The sequence below is a fragment of the Takifugu rubripes genome, chromosome 13, assembly GCF_901000725.2.
Source record: "Takifugu rubripes chromosome 13, fTakRub1.2, whole genome shotgun sequence".
Lineage (NCBI taxonomy): Eukaryota > Metazoa > Chordata > Actinopteri > Tetraodontiformes > Tetraodontidae > Takifugu > Takifugu rubripes.
In genome coordinates, this window is record NC_042297.1 from 17,158,172 (window position 1) to 17,177,931 (window position 19,760).

General features: G+C 44.0%; 1 protein-coding gene across 1 annotated transcript; it reads left to right on the top strand.

Annotated features, from left to right (window-relative positions):
* The first annotated feature begins 70 nt into the window (after nt 1-70).
* Nucleotides 71-18,101, top strand: cdh16 (cadherin 16, KSP-cadherin). Its single transcript, XM_029846079.1, has 18 exons — nt 71-149; nt 514-562; nt 636-734; nt 1,720-1,854; nt 1,939-2,068; nt 2,219-2,377; nt 3,034-3,230; nt 6,157-6,282; nt 6,927-7,077; nt 7,148-7,360; nt 8,242-8,318; nt 10,082-10,273; nt 12,444-12,685; nt 12,760-12,890; nt 13,251-13,490; nt 15,078-15,194; nt 15,848-15,964; nt 16,124-18,101. The coding sequence occupies exons 2-18, from the start codon at nt 518-520 to the stop codon at nt 16,222-16,224; spliced, it is 2,472 nt and encodes an 823-aa protein (XP_029701939.1). The 5' UTR covers nt 71-149; nt 514-517; the 3' UTR covers nt 16,225-18,101.
* Nucleotides 18,102-19,760: the final 1,659 nt, after the last annotated feature.

Here is a 19,760-nt window from a genome sequence, read left to right on the forward strand (position 1 = left end):
TTAAGAGGCAGGAAACGAGGTAGTTAGCATGTTTATTTGAAAGGGTTAACCATTAATCCCAATAATGAGTACACAGGCAGACCAGTCTTCCACCCAATTTAAAAGTCTTCTCACAACTCCCAGGAGGACACACACACCTGTTGGAGAGGGTAAGCTAGAAAAGATGATGCCTTTTGCTGTAGTTGAACTTGATTTTGTTGGGGTGAATGTTTTATTTTTGTATTTTTTAGAGGTTTTAATGAAGGAAGGTGTTGTGCAGCTTTGTAGCTTAGACTTGGTGTTACTATAATCATCGCAGGCCTTTCATTTTCCAGTATGGTCTCCAAACCAGTGTAGGCTTGTCACATTCTGTCCCGTCTTGCCGTCAAGTGTTCGAAGGTCTTCAGGCAGTTGCAGATGTTTGGGGGTGTTTTGCTTTTTTTTAAAAAAAAGAAAGCGTGTGAATGAGTAACGAGGAAGACATTGTTGGGCTGCAGCCATGTGGCCTGAACTCTGATTTTGCTACATTCACAGACTCATGGCCGCCGGAGCAGCTCCACCAATGCACATCGTAGCTCTCACCGTAAGACGTTTGGGTTCATTCCCGTGTATCGCTCACCTGCCAGAGTCAACCGCAGCCTGATCTTGTCTTGCAGTTGGAGATCCTTTACCTCTTTGCACCATGCCATGGGACAAATGTTAAGATTGGTGTCCCTGAGAACTATGATGGTATTTTCCCATGGTATCTCACCAAGGTAATCGACTTCTATCTGTTTTATGGATTGTCTCTTATATGTAACATCCATATGAGATTTATAATCGATCTGACAGGGGTCTTTTTCAACTCTGCCATTTTTCCGGAAGGTTCGAGATGTGTGAATGTGCTGCTGTCACCAGTTGACTTTGATGAGAGTGTTCGTGGTGCGTTCTAGTTTCAGCCTCTGCATTTAGTCCAGCTTGGTGGCAGGCACTCTCTTTATTGCACATGAATATCTGACACTTTAATTGTCTTTTTTTGTGATGTCAGCATGTCCTGGCAGGCACATATTCACGGTTTCTGATCTCCGTGGTTGAATTACTGCCACTTTGCAAGCGCCGTGTTAATGGCCAGAATGGAAAGACTGTGTAATAATGATGTTTTGGAATGTGAAGGAGAGTGGAAGAGTCTTTCTATCCGCCTGGACTATCGTGTACCAAAGCATGACCAAGGATTTTTATTGTGTGTGGAGGATTTCCACATTTTTAAGAGATTTCAGATGGATAAGGGATAATAATTGCATGTTTTTCTGTAAAAATAGTTATAGAAATGGCTCAAATCATTTTCATGAAAATACCAAAATCTATCTGTGAGGAGTACCCTTCTGTAGCAGCAGAATAGCGTAGTTTTTCCTGCATGTAGTGAAGAAGGATTTAAAAGCAAGAATAAAGTTTATTGAATAAAGTCTAATGAATCAATGACTACTGATGATGTTTATCAAATCTCTGATGGGGTTTTACATTTGCATCTGTGAATTGCAAATTCTAACTATAGTGCAAACCAAAACTAAAAATGGGGCTTGTCACACTGATTCAGTTTAAAAAAAACCAAACATATTTTAATATAGCTTAGGATTTAATGGCAACATAAACACACAGCCGTGCCCTGTGGTTTCAGCCCTCCTCCCCTCCAGAATTGCTGTGCAGATCTGACCAGATTGTAAGCAGGAGTCATGACATGCAATTTTGCTTTCGCCGCCACAGCTTTATAACCTGCCCCCCAATCACACCGAGCTGGCAGTGACGGGGGACGATGAGGGCATATTCGGAGTGGACACTCAGTTTCTGTATGCTCTGAAACCTCTGGACAGAGAGAAACAGCCGTCATACTCACTGCAGGTAGTGTCGCCTCTTCATCATTCACAGAACCATGATCATGCCTATGCTGGTTCACCATCAAGGTAACAAAGTGTGGCTGCGCAGGTGTCTTTCAGGACGCCAGCGGGCCGTCAGAGCTTCACGGTAGAAGTGTGCGTCATTGACAAGAATGACAATGTGCCCACTTTTATCGGTAAGAGCATGCGAGGCAGCGTTCAGCTCGGGCTTCTCAAAGGTAAGAGAACCTTGAGCGGTGGTGTTTGCATGGGGATAAAAATAAAGAAAGTTTTCATAAGGGGAGAAATCACACCCACCAACTTCAGCAACATGTGATTTACTCTCTTGGTGTTGATTGTCAACTTTGTGACTCCTGCCTGTGTCTCAGGGATCCCGTTTATGCAGGTGGAGGCTCTGGATCGGGACGATCGCGGCTCCGTCAATGGCGAGCTGCGCTTCAGCCTCCTGGAACAGTGGCCCAGGATTCCATCCAGCCAAATGTTCTCCATTGACTCCATCACAGGAGAGGTTTCTCTCACGGAGGAAGGTTGGCCCATTACTATGACCTCTTAATGAAAAGTTAATGGCTGTACTTGAATTGTGGATGTTCCAATGTGAAGATTGTGGCCGATACTAATAACCGATATGAATGAAGCCGTGAGCCACCATAAAAAATAATGAAGGGTTGTCTGCTTCTATCATGTCATGGTCTTTATTTATCATCAACAGGCGTAACTCAGAACAGCTCATAATAAATAGCATAAACACCTTTCAAAGCCAGACAGGGAACAATCTGAATCCTTTAGTTTAGCCAAACGCCGTGTTGCTGGTTATAGACTTCTCTGTGGTAGGTTTGTTCCTGTTGCTGCTATTCCTGTAGCCACAATGCTTTCTTTTGTTACGGCTCAGTCGGAGCCGGATGGCATATTTCCTGGCCTCGTTCGGTTCACATAGCTGCTGATTATGTAGTTGCAGAGGAAATTGACAATCACCTTGCTGATTTTTCTACCTCATTTCCAGATATGGCGGAGCTCATTTTAACTTGTCTAAAGGCTAATTTTGTTGCTATTTCAGAAGGAGCTGACAACCTTGGAAAAATACTTGATGGTGTTGTTATAAGCCAGTAGATTTTTTTTTGTCACTACAATTTTGTGTTTTTCTTTTCCATTCTGATTCCTTCGCTTCCGAATCTGTTGCCTCAAGGAGCGTCAACGCTGGACCCGGAGATGTGCGGCCGTTATAAGCTCTCAGTGATGGTCAGAGACATGGCTGGCAAGGCGAACGCTTTTTTCACCACCGACATCGTAACGGTGGAGGTGACGAGAAACACCTGGGCTTCACCCGACCCCGTCAGATTCCAGGAGAACCTCCCAGGCCCGTATCCCATCGCCATCTCTCAAGTGAGACACAAGCCTAATTATCACCTTCTCTCATAACTCAGACACACTTCAGAATGTCTTTCACATTGGGGTGAGCTCTGACCCTTTTGTTAAACATTCCAATGATCAAATTACGACAAACCAAACTCAATAACGTGGCCCCATCTTGCCAGCTGCCGTTTTGAATTCCCCTGGGTCCTCCTAAGTGACCAAACGCTGAATAATTGATGCCGTTCAAATGCCACTGATCTTTACAGACTGCCTCCCGACTGAGTCAGCTCAATTCCAGTAATCTCACCCAACACTGCCACCCACCCACCACCATCACCACTACCTCCGCAACTCTGAGGGCTGCTCTGCAAACCTGCCTCAATGTTGCTCTCATTCATTCATTTATTCAGCCGCTGTTTCAGCAGCTATTTGGCCATCTTGGAATAATAATGTCGAAATAAAACAGGTAAACGCTGTTTGCTGTGATCCTCCCGACAAATAAACCGAGGTAAAACTAGTTTTTGATACTTTCCTGGACACAAAAAAGAAAAGGCAAATTAAGATGGAAAAGGCTTAGTTTAAATAGAATCACTGATTTTTTTTTGCATGTTAATAGCTTGAATACATTCAAACCTCAGAGACAAATGTAAAAATCGAGTCATTCAGATGTGTTGTGCAGTTTCTGCTGGCTGTAGTCGGTAGGTGCACCACGAGAACCGCCCCCTCCTCCTGCTTCTTTTCTTCTCCCACCTCCCCCACGCCCGCCCTCAGCCTCGCATCTCTCCGGTCTAACAGCCCATTCCTCCCACTGAAAATGTGTGGTTTCACATGTGTGGGCAGATAACATTCTGATTTATTTGCCTTTCAAAGACTACATCCAATCCACAGTGAAGTTTTTTTCCATTGATTTTGTCTTTTAGGCTGAAACCCTAACATTGAGTGGCCATTTAGCGACCCCAGAAAGCCTTTTAATTCAAACAAAATTGCCAATAACATCTGCTTTCCAGCATACGAATGAAGAGACCCTCGTTTTGTCAGAAAAATGGAGGCACAGACTAAATTACTTGCATATTCCTGGAATCTGTTTGGTTACGGTGTCCTTTGCTGCCTAAATCACAAAAAAAACTGAATTATTTGAACGTGGAGGTTCACTTTGGGGAAGCCTGAGTTCTCCCACGCTGTGTGATTGAACTGCTGTGCTCAGTAGGTGTCGGGACTAACCGCTGCGATGACACATACAGAAATAGTCGTGTTCCCAGACCCACTCCATAGATCTCACCTCCACGCATGTCTCAGATAATGAGCAGTCACCACGTCCGCATCTATTTGTCCTTCTGCAGCAAATGCCTTTTCTGTTGTGCCAGCATCATCCCACCCACCCCCACCCGCACCCCACCCCTCATGATCAGAAATGTGGAAGAGGAATCTGCAGCCCAGAACACTCTGGCCCTCTCTTACCAATAGAATCTGATTTGAAGGTGTGAATTTCAGGGACCGTGTAATCAGAAGTCTGCACCATTGGGGCTGGCAGGTTAACTTCGGTCTGTCATGTATTGTGTGCGTCTGATTGCCCTCTTGAAATCTTGCATGCATAATGCTGTCAGGAGAGCGTTTGTGGCAGAGTAGGTTTAATCCTCGCCAGAGCTTCACCACAACCGTCTGAGCATCACGTCCTAGTTTTAATCAGCTCCTCAGGCCGTCAATGCTATTTCTTTGGGTTAAACTGTGCAATATTTGCTCAGAGCCTCAGAACATCAGCTTCCGTGCACTCATCAACTAAAAATATAAAATGTTAAATTTCAGCATTTGCGTCTTGATTGGACATCTCCAATAAACAAGAGTGTGAAAGCAGCTTTGGCTTGAACGAGGTTTATTTATTGTTATTAAAAATTTAGGTCCAGGTTGTTGTTCACGGGCCAAACTGACATTAGCAGAACCCAGAACACTGACCTGGAGGACAACATACAGTATGGAGCACCCTCCAGAGAAACCAATCAGATATTTGAATCATTATGATTGATAATTGCAGCTTTACTTTAGAAATGCAAAGTTAGCAACAACTTAATAAAGCAAATTATGTTGACCTTCAGTCTTTCTTTTAGCATGAAGAACAGCATCTTTAACAGCTGGGAATTGAGCTTCGCAGTCTTCCTGATTTATCTGTTTAGTTTTTTTTAATCCCAGTCTACCGTGTTTTGGAGAAGAGCTTCCACAGAGACGAGGTGCTCGCTGTGTAAACTCTCAGCAGGACAACAGGACGTGCTCTGCAAACCCGAACGCCGACAGAGGCAAAACCGATGACATCATAAATGTTTTGTGTAGCACTTTATGTAAAGAGACCATTAATCAGCTCTTTAAACATATCTCCTCAAGGCTCTGGGGTCGAGAAACACCATGAGACTTTGGAGCAGCCAGCTGCGTGAAGCTGCGCTGTGTATATAAAAGCACACTGTTTGGGCAGCTATCTCCAAAACAAGGGAGGAGTGTGTGACAGTGCGCTGAGGAGACACACATGCCCTGAATGCACATCAGCTGTGCTGTGTCTGGGCCCCTCTCCTTGTTGGGTGCTGTTTGATGGCTACTTGGGCCCTTTCTGCCTCACTGCACAAGCCTCTGTCAAGGGCTGTAAAGCAGAGTGGAAAATCCCCTTCAGGCTGCATCGTTAGTTTTGGCTGTGCGTTCTGTTCCACATCATTGTCACAGCAATTGGTGAGCCCCTTATCACACAAATAAATGTTAGTACTCAGACATAATGTGGGCAGACGCTGTGGAGCGGCCTTCCAAGTGTACAGCAGGTGATCATTTTCCAGTTGAGCACCGTGTAAAAGCTCCTTGTATTGCATTTGTGCCATTAGATGCTGACTTTCCCTCATGATGCAGTTTACTACCTTCACGGTATATAAAATACATCATGTGTGTGTGGTGGGGGAAAAATGTGCTGTGTGTGTTTATGTAGGTGAAATGGAGTGGAAGTCAGGCAGCGTACAGTCTGGAGGGGGTGTTTCCAGAGATGCTGTTCACCATCAGCGGGGAGGGAGTCATTTATCTCAATGCTCCTCTGGACAGAGAGACCCAAGACCAGGTCTGTGAGACGACAAATCTTACACCTCCGACACCTCATAACGGTCGGTGATTATCTGGGTAATCCCTGTAATCTGCGTAGGTTGTCCCAACCCCATCTCTAATTTATGGAAAATGTATTAAAATCAGGAAAATTTGTTTCATTGTGTTCCTCCTTTAGTTCCTCCAGGTTATCGTCTATTCTTCCATAGACTCTGTTGAATTTAATCTTCAATAAATATGCTCATCAGAAGTTCCAGCTCCCTACATAATACCTTTTACAGAGAAAAATCTGGAAAATTTGTTGTCCCTGGTTGGCACAATAGCTAATATGTCAGTCATCACCCGTCTTGTGAGACTCACTATGATTCTCCAGTTATTTTCGTAACAACAGTGAGCTCAGAACAGCCTCTTTTTATGCTCAACGCCAAGTCATAAATCATCTATTATCATACAATATATGCGATCGTGTCATCCATCAAATAATGACACATCATCAGTCAGACTGTACATGATGTGGTTTTGTCAGCAGGTTTCACCACTGGTGCACTGGTTCTCAAGTGAAAACAAGAGGAGTTCATAAACGTAACCATCCTTGTGCCCACTGCACAACTGTGCTGCATGTAGGTGCCTGTTCCATCCCTTTTGGTCTTTATGTTTTGTCAGTTCCTGATCAGTATCGTGGTTGAGCGTCCCGAAGGGAGAGTGATCGCTAAGCCTGTGGAGCTGAGAGTGATGGTGGGGGACGCCAACGACAACAGGCCGACGTTCCCACAGGCGCAGTACCACACCGTGGTCAAAGAGCTGGCAGCCCGAGGTAGCTGACTTCTTCTGTGTCAGAGGTTAAATCCGTTGAGCAGTTCTTCACGGGCCTTCCCTCTCCACAGGCACGGAAATCCTGACTGTACAGGCAGCCGATAACGACGACCCCAAAACGGACAACGTCCGCATCTTCTACCGGTTAGTCGGGCAAATTCCCGAGAGTCCCCGAGGGCTGTTCCGAGTGGATCGGGATTCAGGGGTCATCTCCGTCCAGGCAGACAGTATGGAGGGCACGGCTCCTCAGTACACCCTCACCATCACCGCCGAGGACGCCAAAGGTGACCTCGGTTCGATGAGAATCACATCCAGCAACTTTGATTTAATAACCAAATGCTGACTTTGCGGTGACTTGACAGTGATTCTGTTTTTCTCCTGTTGCTAAAATGGGTCATTATCCTGGGAGGAACAGAAGTTTAGAGATAAAGATAATTTGATCCAGAGACTGGGTAAAGCCAGTGTTTTTATTGATTTCTGGGAAGTGGATATCGCTGTAGCTTCAAGCCAAAATCCAAACTGCTTTGTCTAGTAAACAGGATATTGTTATACCCCATTTTACATGGTGGAAAAAAGAAGGGTACATTTTCTTCAATAGGCAGTTAATTATTACATGCTGTTTATTTTTACATATATTAAATATAAGTAGATTTAGTAATGTTTATATGTTAAATAGAATGAAATCACTGAATAAAATTGACCCAGACTGGTTCAATTTTCCCTTTTAGCCCCAAATGAAGTAAATGAATCAGTACAAAAACTGCATGTCCCCAAAATAGAATTCTCTATGTCTGTGTTGCGACTCTCTGAGACACACCGTAGATTACAGTGACAACCTTAGCTGTGAGGCAGAAATTACGAGCGGAGAGGGAGTGAGGGCGAGCGAAGAGCAGGGACAAAAGAGAAAAATATAAACACTTAGTGTGCCAGGAAGGGACAGGACATATTAGCCGCCTTAGCCAGTGCGTCAGCAGCTTTGTTGCTACTACAACGTGGGGAGGATGTAGCTATGTTAACCCCCCCCTCAGGCTGTCAGATGAAGTGCCATGACTCATGGGCCGGGGTGTGAAAAAGAAGAAGGACCGCTTGTTCCTTCAGCATACGTTATTTTCTTGATGGGTCGACCTTGAGTCACTAACAGAAGGAACAATGATGTGCTTGGTAGGTCTGAACAGCTCTTGCACGGTGGTGGTGACGGTGCAGGACGAGAACAACAACCCGCCGGTCTTCTCCAAACACGAGGTACAAACGTTCAGACGGACTCTCAGGCAATCACTTGCTCAGAATGTAATTTAAAAAGTCCAGAAATCTCAACCCATATTCTGCTCTCAGGCTGCTGATCCAATTATTCCCCCTTTAATCTCAGGCTTTTTCGCCTGAGGAGGAGTCATTTCCAGTGTGTAGTCCGGTCTACATTGTAACTCCATGCTAAATGTCATTATAATAAGTGGCTCAGGTACAATTTCACCTGTGCTGACCCATAATCCCCCCCCCCCCCCCCCCCCCCCCCGGTGGTCTCTGTGATGTCTTACCTATAGGCGGAAAGAAAATATCATTCATATTTTCACATGTGCAATGTTTTGACATTTAAATTGACATTTGAACAATTCTTTTGTCCTGTTTGGGGAAAGATGGTTTAAGAAGATATAAAATATGACATTAGCCATCAGTCCATTTTAAACTGTCAGTTTCAGCCCTGAAATATTAAACATCACATTGATATCTGGCAATTCTGAATAATTGTTTTGCTTCAAAGTGTAAATTACATATGCTGGTCTTTTTAAATCAAAATGAGACTTAAAGTTACGGCTGGATTTGGAGTAAATTCCACTCTAGAGTTGATTTCCCCCCAAGACACCTCCATTATCTCTATAATTTATAATTTCCATGTTACACAAGAGGAAATGTTATATTTTTCTCTAGATTTTGTTGGATTGTTCAAACATCATAGAGGGGCCATTTATTGTTGCTGGTGCTGAGACTATTTTGTGTTCCCTATTTCCACTATCATGCACCTATTTCTTAAAAAAAAAAAACGCTTTCAATATTAGCATTGAAATTCAGATGGACATTTGTTTTTTAGCGCTGCAGTCAGAATGGAACATCGGATTCCCTAATGTTGAAATACTGTGGAGAAAGAAAGAAATGTGATAAGATTGGCTGCTACATGGAGTCCCTTAAAATTACATGAAAGCTTCAAGGAGAGGGGGAGTGTAGGAGAGTACCATGCTGTGATAATGGAGACCCAGACAGGCTCGTCACCCAGTGTGACAGTCACAGAACAACATGGACGTTGTGAGCAGGGGAGGAAGGTAGAGCTGTGGAATTTACAACTGTGAAGGGAAATGGGCTGTAGATCTGACGGGCGAAATCCAGTAAACCTAGAGAACACTGACTTAATTAAAGAATGTTAATGATCAAGTGTCATTTGGGTGTTATTCAGTTCCTCCTTTAATCCTGTTAACGGCTTACATGTGTCTCACTCTTCATGTTTATTGCCTTTATGGCCACATTTGCCCAGATAATCGATGCCGCACTTCCAGAAAACACGCTAAAACACAAAGGTGGAAAATACTCTTGAGCAGGTCACGCTCGAGGAGTGCAGCTTTTTCCATGGAGAAGTGAAGGCTGTGCGGTGGAGGGAGGGACGTGGGAGGAGAGTGTTGACAGGGCTGGGTTCAGTGACCCTGCAGACGGGCCAGCCAGATCAGAGGCATGGCTGCCTCGCCAGAGGACATCAGTGAGTGGCAGATTAAACGCCTGTCTAAACACACAGAGGTGTGTGAAGAAAGGTCAACTCACACCAAGAGGGCAAGAGGGGGCAAATGTATGTTCACGTACTGTCAACTGGCAACATCAAAATCCAGACAAGTATTGTTCAGATTTTTTTGGTTGCGTGTATTAATATTTATGCCAATGCTAGCTGTGAGTGCGCAGTCAGCTCATAATTGCACACTGCATATAGCCTTTGCTTATTACTGCCTGTATTTCTTCTTCCTAATCAGTACGGCCCGTTCCACATCCCAGAAAACGCTCCAGTGGGCACCACAGTAACAGCTGTGCTGGCAGGAGATGCAGATGTGCGCGGGGGCGACAGCTGGCAGGTGAACTACCATTTAGAGTCTGGAAATGAAGAGGAGGCGTTTACATTAGTGACAGACAAGCAGACCAACGAGGTCGCCCTCGTCCTTTCAAAGGTAAGCAACATTTGTCCGATTTATCGACTAGATCCTGCACGGTACATCATTCAGAGGCGCATATGCAGTCCCAAACAACTACTAAACAATGTTTATGTGGCTTTTACGGTGTGTACGTGACTAGAAGGGAATATTCAATATCAGTATTAAAGCCCCCTCATGCCTCAAACCGTCCAGATAACAATTGAATGTTTAAGACCAATAATCTCTTTCGCCTGCGGCGCATCACCTTTCGTCTGCCTTGTATAATCCGGCAGGGTGTTTTTATGTAGAGGAGTGTGTGTGTGTGTGTGTGTGTGTGTGAGTGTGTGTGTGTGTGTGTGTGTGTGTCTAATGGTCTGCTCTCTAAGTGGGCCAGGCAGGAGACAGTCTATTATTTTCAAACCCTCTGTGGGAGTTGATGAATGTGACTGAACTGTGAGATTCATGCGCTCTGCTGAGATAAAGCAGGAGCCGTGGAAAAGCTAAAAATGGAAACTTGTATTATCTCAGATCAACACACGAGGATTTCTGTTTTCCAGAAATGCGTTTTGGTGCAGACTCGCTCGGTGCCTCCTTGAGCAGCTGCTATGAAGGCCCTGGCTTTGGCCACGTGAGGCATGTCAGTGGGACCGCATGTTGGACAAAAGGCTCCAAAAAGAAACCAAAAGAAACTCCTCTGAGTTTTTGTGTCACAGTGTGATGTCAGCACGGAAAGGCAAAGGCATGTCTTTATCAGAAATTACACGTTGCTCACAGCCCAAGTGAATAATTATGCTGGGTGAACCGACACTAATGGAGCTTTTACAACAGTGGCGACACTCCTGATGCTCACGGCGATGGGAATCTAATCAGGGATGATTAAGAAGGAAAAGGAAATTTGTGAAAGCGGAATACATTAGAATTGGTGCATTATTGTCATATTTACATTAAACAAACATTTTCAAATAGGTTGTAATTATTCACATCGACATCAATTAATAGGTGAGGGGAGAGTTTGAAGTGAAAATCTTAGAGAACTGCGGAATTCTAAGAGATTGTTTATGTTAAATTTAATTACGAAACGTGCTTTAACATAACAATAAGCTGTCAAGTAGCCCATTAGCAAATGATATGTATATTATTCATTTATTCAGTCCCCTGGTAGCAGTGAAGGTTTTATTGCAGCATCAGAAATAGTGTAAAAAAGGGCAAAGTGTTGAAGCACAGATCGGATTTAAAAGACTGTGGGATGTCCTTGTGCATCATTTGTGATGCCATGATGGAGGCGATAGTGGTTTGGAGGTTTTAGTTAAAAAATGTGATGGAACCGTCGAGCCGTGAGGTTCAGGTGAGCGACGGGCCTCAGGAGCCGGCGTGCGTGTTCCTTTGTGCCGGTAACACGGTGACTGGGTCCTTGCGTCACTTGCAGTCAGCGGTGGTACTCATCCACCCTCTGAGGGCTGCGTTTCTTCTCCCTGGCAACAGAGACGCACTTAGCCCGAGACAGATGATGTCAGGCTGGTTTTATAATGTCTTGTTTCATGTGAAGTCAGAGCACGTTTTAGAGAAGAAGAAAAAAAAAATCATCCTGACAGCGATGACGAGTTCCAGGCAGGATTCGGAAGGCTGCTTTAAAATAATCAAATTCACAAGACTGTGTGATAAACAGCAGGATTCCTTTCACTTTTGTCCTTTTGCGGCCGAAGCAATGGAGGGTTGTGAGTTTGATAACCCCGCCAGTAAAACAAGGACTGGGGTTTTTTTGTATCAGTCACAAGGTCACGTCACCTTTAGAAAACAGATTACAGTACAGTAATCTTTATTTTAAACTCTTCAACTACATTATTTATGAAAAGCTTTTGCCCCAAATTTTGTGCAGCCCATGTTAAAAGACAGCAATTGAAAGAAACTTGCTATTATTTGCTATATTACTTGCTGCTTATTTGCTATTATTGCTTTGTCAGGCAGCATCTCGTCCAAGTGGATCATCATGGAAAATGTCTTATTGGTGACTCAGTGACTCAGTTGGCTGGTTTTACTGTGACTAAAATCTGGCTTATTCTGAAAACTGGCTCGATAAATTCACCGATTTTATTTTCAGATATTCTTGAGGTGCTATTTTCACCAGAAAAAACTACTCCTTAAAGCCCACGTGCTTTTAAATACTGTAAAATTCACCTACATGTGTGAAATGTCCACTCATTCCCAGGTCCTGGACTTTGAGCGGGAGAGTGAGTACATCCTCGTGCTCAGCGCTCAGAATCCGGTGGCTCTGGTGCGCGGCCGGTACGGACATGCCTCCACGGCGACGGTCTCCATCTACGTTGATGACGTGAACGAGGGTCCGATTCTGTCTCAGAGTCACTACGAGGTGACCGTCAGAGAGGGCGAGGAACCGGGCCGGGTCATCGCGACCATCCGGGGCTATGACCCCGACTCTCACCCCATCAGGTGAACCGGAGGAACTGCGGCGGCAAAATCTGCCCAGTTTGAAAGATTCTGATGTCACATTTCCCTTTACGCAGGTACTCTCTGCAAGGGGACACAAAGAAATACTTCTCAATAGGGAAATATTCTGGTGAATTAAAGACCGTGCAAGCCTTGGACCGAGAAGAGAACAGCACTTACACCATGGAGGTCATTGCAGTGGACGGACGTATGTTCTGTTACACACAATATAACATAATAAAAGAAAAATATGTTTTGCTCCACAGTCCTGGCAGTAAATACTTTTTTATTCAACTGGAAATCTCATTTATTTCTCTGCATAATACACTAAAAAGTTTAGTGCAATTAAATTTGCACTAAAATACAGCAAGTTCATGCAGATCTGGTGAAGCTTGATTGAAAAATTTTGAATCTTCACATCTTGCACATTGAGCTCAGTAAAAAAAAAGTGTGATTCAGCACCGCTTGACTGTATAAGCATAAATGACTTTCACAGAACAGATCTAGTGGATGCTGTCTTTGCACCACAGGGTCACTGTTGTTGTTTTGTCTCTGGTTGTTTTGGCAGGAAACTCTTCCTTATCTGCATCCACCCTGGTTACCGTCCAAATCCTGGACGTGAACGACAACAGCCCCGTGCTGGTTGGAGACTATTCCTGGAAGTACCTGTGCACGCCGCGCTGGGAGGATCAAGCTCTGGTCCTGGCCTCGCGGGACAGCGACGGGCCGCAGCACGGGGGACATCTGAACTTCTCCCTGCGCAGTGACGCCACAGTCCGCCATAACTGGAAGCTGACGCCCATCAACGGTGAGACAAGTGCAGCTCGTGAAGCCACTGGACTCAGAGTATATTATTAGTATTTAGATCTCAATCACATGACTGTAAGGTGATACAGTGACCCACAAGCAGGTCACAGCCAAATGCTATGATTCAGAAAACTCACGTGGTCGGTGGTCAACAACTCTAACACACAACAGGGACGATCCAATGGTCTTGTACGAGAGACAAACTTTTGTCCCTTCGTCCTGGATTTAAGCAGTTAGCCAATTAAACTGTGTTGTAATTGAGGCACATGGATGGAGTAATTAACCCGTTAGAACACCGCCAGTGGACATATTCCATGATTGCTTTAATATAATATAGACTTTTTCTATTATTACTCAAACGATGTTTCCCGGACCTCAAAATAATTTTCTGTGCTATCTAAAATTTTGGGCCTAAGGTAATGATCCTCTCACGCAGGTTAAACTGCCGGTCTTATGTTCATTTAATGCAAATAATTTGCTGCTCTGACGTGCGCCATTGAGTCATTCAAACCGCTCTCGTTCCTTGCAGATTTTTTTTTATCTCCCTCTTTCACTCCCCTATTCCTGTTGGTATTGATTGAGCCCAGCTGTAATTATATCTTCTGTGTAATTTCTTTGGCGTCATTGCTGAGTTCCTGCCAGCTAATGGAGGCTAAAAAAAGGCACCTCCCAGAATGCCTTGCACCTGGTCACAGCCGGTAACGCTCATACCAATAATGTGTACTTATAGTGGTGGAAATGTCTGCTTTTTCACAATTTGAGTGACTGCAGCATTAAGAACACTTGAGTGCGTGCATGTGTGTGTGTGTGTGTGTGTGTGTGTGTGCATGTGTGTGTGTGTGAGAGAGAGAGAGAGAGGGAGGGAGAGAGAGACAGCGAGTGGGTGAGATATTTTGAATCTTTCTGACCTTTAATTTCTGACATTAAACTACCTGGCAGCCTTATTAAGAGCAAACCTGATAAAGAAAAAATAAATAATAATTGAATGGCAGCAGAGTGGTTCTCCTATGGTTCTCCTTCTAAATATGCTACATGAGGTGGGTGTTAAGAGAATCACAGCATCCAGCTAATTTCCAGGAAGATCACAGACCCAACCTGTGACACGGCAGCGCAGATAGACGATAAGAGCCCTGAGTGGCACACAGCTCGCATGTCCCTGAGTGACAAATGCAACGTGAAGGGGAGTAGCGGCGAAGCGCAAACATAGAGGCTGAGACCCTGCGATAGGAGTTCAAACAGCTTGATAAAACATTTCTCTTTACAGGGCTTTTGCGTCACGTGGCCAGACCTGAGTTAGCCCAACGGCCGCAGATAAGATAGACACACTCCAGACCTCTAAACATGGATCCTTCCTTTTGCCCGCTGCACGGTTTTTAAGCTGTGTGTGTTGTTTTACAGTTGTTGTACTGCCAGATGTTGAATTCTGACTTCCAGGTTGATAATGTGTACTTGCTAGATCCTTTACCCTGTAAAAGAATATAATTTAACACTATTTACAAGGGAATGAAGTGGTCTGTGATGAACTCAGCGCTGCAGTAGTCCTCACTTTTGTGGTAGTTTGTAACTATTATGATATTTTCTCCCTCAGATACTCACACCAATCTGTCCTTAAATGTCCCTTACCTGGCCCCAGAGGTCTACACTGTGCCCTTCACCATCTCTGACAGCAGCTCCCCTCCCAGGAGCACCTTCATAAACCTGCCAGGTAATGACAATTCTGTCATTCAGCAACAGAGTCATGCAAAGGTGACAGGACACGGGAATAGGAGTGACCAATATACATCAAAGCCTGCGTGCCAGCTTGTCCTTGCTCTGCTGTTTAAAGGGGGGTCAGTGATGCTTCACAAAACCTCTGCCGGGATGCTCCAGAACAGCCTGTTGACATTAAACATACAGACCCTTGATGCACTCGAGAGAAGCCATCTGTTCCCGAACACCCTTGTAGGCCGAGCACAGCCTATCATTGCTGCATCCACCAGCACATTGAATGTGACAACAGCTCAAAAGTCCTACGAGGACCAAGCAAGAATCAAATTTGGTTCATTAAGACAAGGATGAGACCTCTGTGAGGCGTATTTCTGGTGTTCAGCAGAGTCCAGATTCCCCAAAATACTTAATAATTAATCCCTGATCATTTGGTGCAGTATTTCCTTTTATCTGGTTCTGTTTTGAAGGTCGAATTATGATGGTATTACTTTCTTAGCAGGTCAAATGGGATGTCTTTTTTCTTACATTTCTAAGAGTGCATTAAACAAAACATGATTTATCACCATGTTGTAGTTTCTGCTTCCTGGGCAGCACTTTAAACACCTTGAACAAACTTGCCTGTGTGCATCCCTTCCTCCCTCCCCGCCTTAGTGACCGTGTGTCCTTGCAACGTGAGAGGAAACTGCAAAATGCCTGTCAAGCAGTTGCAGGGCATGCCGACGATCCAGTCTGCAGTGGGTATCCTGCTTGGCACCTTTGCAGTCATAGGTAAGAGGATGGAGGAAAAGTCAATATAAAAACCCCTGCAGTAAGGTGTAAGGTACAAAAAAATGTACCACTGAGCCGTAGTTTTTTACTTTATTGGCATTTTTAACACATCGTATCGGAGGAGTTGGCATTGCATTAATGTTAAGTTTTCACTTTCAGGAACAATCCTGGTGGTTGTGTTTGTGAGGCTCTCCTACCAGAACCCCAAAGAATCGATCAAAAGCAACCAGGAGACGGTCCCGCTGAAGATCGCCATCTAAGATCTGTCGCCTTCTGCAGACACAAAAACAAGACACAGAAACTCTGACATGATGTTATGGACGTTGTTATTTTTTATGATGTTTTCCTTCCATTGTATCCTGACACAGCTGTAAAGAAGCTGTAGATATGAACCCGTAGCCATAGAACTATTGTTTCTCCTGCTAGCTTTGACATAGTAAACTGATTTACTCTAATGAGACAGCCTGAAATTGTCTTGTGTTTGTAATTGCATAAGCAGCTCCAGTCTCTGAGATTAAGCCTTTATAAATGCTTGCCCAGATGACCCCACAGGCTTGCAAAGCTATATTGAGACCACAGTCTCGTTATAAATAGCTCAAAGGTCTCTTGAATGACACTCACCCTACAATGTCCGACCTCTCATTCACAGCAAACCTTTACAAACTGAACAGATACTATAAACACATCCTGTAACTCAAGTTTTAATTGGGGTTGGATCATATGCAATCGGGCATATTCCAGAGTTGGATGCTATGGATGATTTGATTAGTCTCTGTTTTATATTGTTGTACCCAGTCACACATAATGAGTAATTACCTTGAAGGGTGCCACATATTTATGAAGATGCAGCCTCAGGGATGCCAAAGGGTATCAGGGATCAAACCAATATTGTTCTCATCAGCGACCTTCCGCACAGCCGGCCACACAGATAAAGCAACCCTAACCCTATTCCAGGGGTCGACGGCGCTAGCAGCTAACACGTGAAGAAACTCCAACAAGTAGTCTATTGAAGTTCCAGATGTCTGTCTCAAGAGCCGGTGGGAAGCAAAACAAAACAGACAAAAAAAAGAAGCCAGAAACAACAACAGAAAAAAATGAAAAGAAAAACACAGACGGAATTCCTGTGGGATGGTGATGTTGTTCCACTGCTGGCTGTTTGCTACCAAACTGCATGGGAGTAACGGACCTCTTTGAAAAGGGTTGTTGCGTCCTTATGATTTAAATGGGTTGAAAAGATATATTTGTAACTGCAAGGAGACCTTCAGAAAAAGAATTGTTTTTTGGCACCTAAAATGCCCTCGGGGCCTCCCGGGCTGATCCACTGATTCCATCCGCTGGGGTGTGTGGTTATCAGGAATTCTGATGATGTTTGTTTGTTGGTCAATGTGTGGGTTGTTTTTATGTCTCATGTAATTTGTAGTGGATGGTTTAGGACAGTGATGTTCTACACTTCTCCAATATTCATTTCAGCAGCCATCATATAGCAGAATTAAGCCACAAAAATAGCCACAGTTACATGTTCACTTTTAAAACAGGCGGTAGTGTGGAGACTAGACGGACCCACAACATGCAGTGACTCACCAAATACACGGAGAATGCTGCTGATAGCCTATGGGCCCACTTTGAATTTATATTAGGTTATTTGGCTATTTATAACTGTAGCTGACAGTTCCAAACGAAGGACAGCGTCATTTGGAGTGAAGTAAAAGAACGCCAAAGAGAGCGATGGAACTCAGAGCAGAGAGGTTTAGCTCATGGCTAATTTGAGTGGCACATTTATGGGTCCGAGCCTCCAATTTTAGCTTTTCCGGTAAGTCGTGCGACTGCTTGAATTGGGGTATAAGGCAGCAAACAGATGTGGTTGACATTTCCAGCTACACGGAGTGGGACAGGGACAGTACAACGCTGCAGTATTTCCATTGCACAGGCACCAGCACTGACAAGAGGTTTTCCTAATCCCTCCTCCATGTTTCCCCACAGCTTAAACTATTTTAAGCTTGTTTTCGGACAACGCGGAGTCCTTCTGATTGTCAACATGACTGTTTCGCCACTGCTTTATATTGTCACCCCTAATAAGTGAGACTCCCATAAGTGTTAAAGGTATTAATATTAAAGTTTATCTGCTTAAAAACTCTAATTTCACCCTTGTGGTTCTTTAGCACCCAGAAGAGTTTTCTTTGGGTTCTCCACTGTTATCGGCACCATTTGTGAAGCAATAAAACTAAAAAAAAGCTTGAATAAGATGAATAAGTTATGTTTAGAATCAATATTCCACATGCAATGGAGGATAATTTATTGTAATAATTTATTGGACTGATATTTGGGTCCTTGACTTTGGACAATAAAATGTCCAAATCTTCTCCATTGTTATTGCATCTTGATTGCATGTTCATTATTTTTTAGCTTTGTTGCCCTTTAAATTCACACATTTTAACAAATTTTTCCTTCCCAATCTTCTCTATGAGATGTTAGCCTGTCAAACTAATAACGAGGGAAGGAATTTAATCATTTTCATTTGTTTCAGAGGCCTTTCTTCTGCTTTTAGACATTTGAACTTTAGTATTGTGTTGCATAAGAACTCATTTTGATGAAATTAGAACACAAAGGAAACGAATCACAAGACACCAAAGAATAAAGTTTGTGTTTATGGAATTGCAGGCAGGGCTTCAGGGTTTGATTTGCAACATGTGGGAAAGAACTGTTTCTTTGCTCTTACTGTAAATCCTCTTTGATTGTTATAAACTGCCCGCAATTACTGGCAGTCAAAAAGGTCAGAGGCTGCCAGGGTTTTCCATTTCTGCCGCAAATTGATTCGCTGACAGGAACGGCGCTGCAAAAGTCAGTGGTGCGTTATGTTGCATCATTGATGATGGTCCCCAGCTGTCCACATGTCCTGCGTTCCTCAGAAAACATGTGAGGGCTGAAATGTCCTGAACAGCAAAGGAAACGTGAGATTGACGGCCCCTGCTCTGAGTCCTCTTCCTAAATCTAATAATTAAAGCTGTTTTTCGGGGGAAATTGACATTTGACGGACTAGGTGCGTCACTGCTGCTATTTATGGCGGAGAGATGTAATCCTTTACTTTGCAGGCCATCAGACAGGAAACTTAAATGCACTGGGATTCAAGAAAGCGGAAATCATGTCTTGACCCTCAATATGTGTGGTTTCAAAAGGCCCAGAAGGTTTTATTCTACTGCAGACGTATGACGCTAAAAGCCACCCTGCTGTTTGAAGGCATCAATAAGAGGCTATTCAATTTTAAGGGCATTACAGAGGCTGGGTAATTATTTGCTGATTGCAATTCAATAAGAATGCTGATGGAAACCTCATTAGAATGATTCAGTACCAGTTATAAAAAAAAAAAAACCTGCACACACGCTTTAAAGATAATAACCATTGAAGCATTGAAAATGTTGACAAAAGCATCAGAAGGTGTCTCCAGCTCAAAGCAGCCATGTGATCTACAGCATTTGCGTTCAAGGTCTGGCAGAAGAAACCTTGAGGTCGTCAGATTGAAGGCTGCCCCGGCGAAAACACCTCTAACAGCTGACCCAATCTCAATCAAAGGTCTCCGAGACGGTCACTCAGCTTTTGTCCTGCACCATTACCCTGAAAATGCTCAAATAATTCATCCTCTCTGACACCCACACAAATCATCTGCCAGAGCTGACATGTCTCCATCCTGGCACACCACCACGGAGAGACCGGCTCCAGGCTCAATAATAGATGCGATGACCAGACTGCCCTTTTTCGCTCTGTTTGAATGGTCACTTCACCTACGTCAGGGATTGGCACA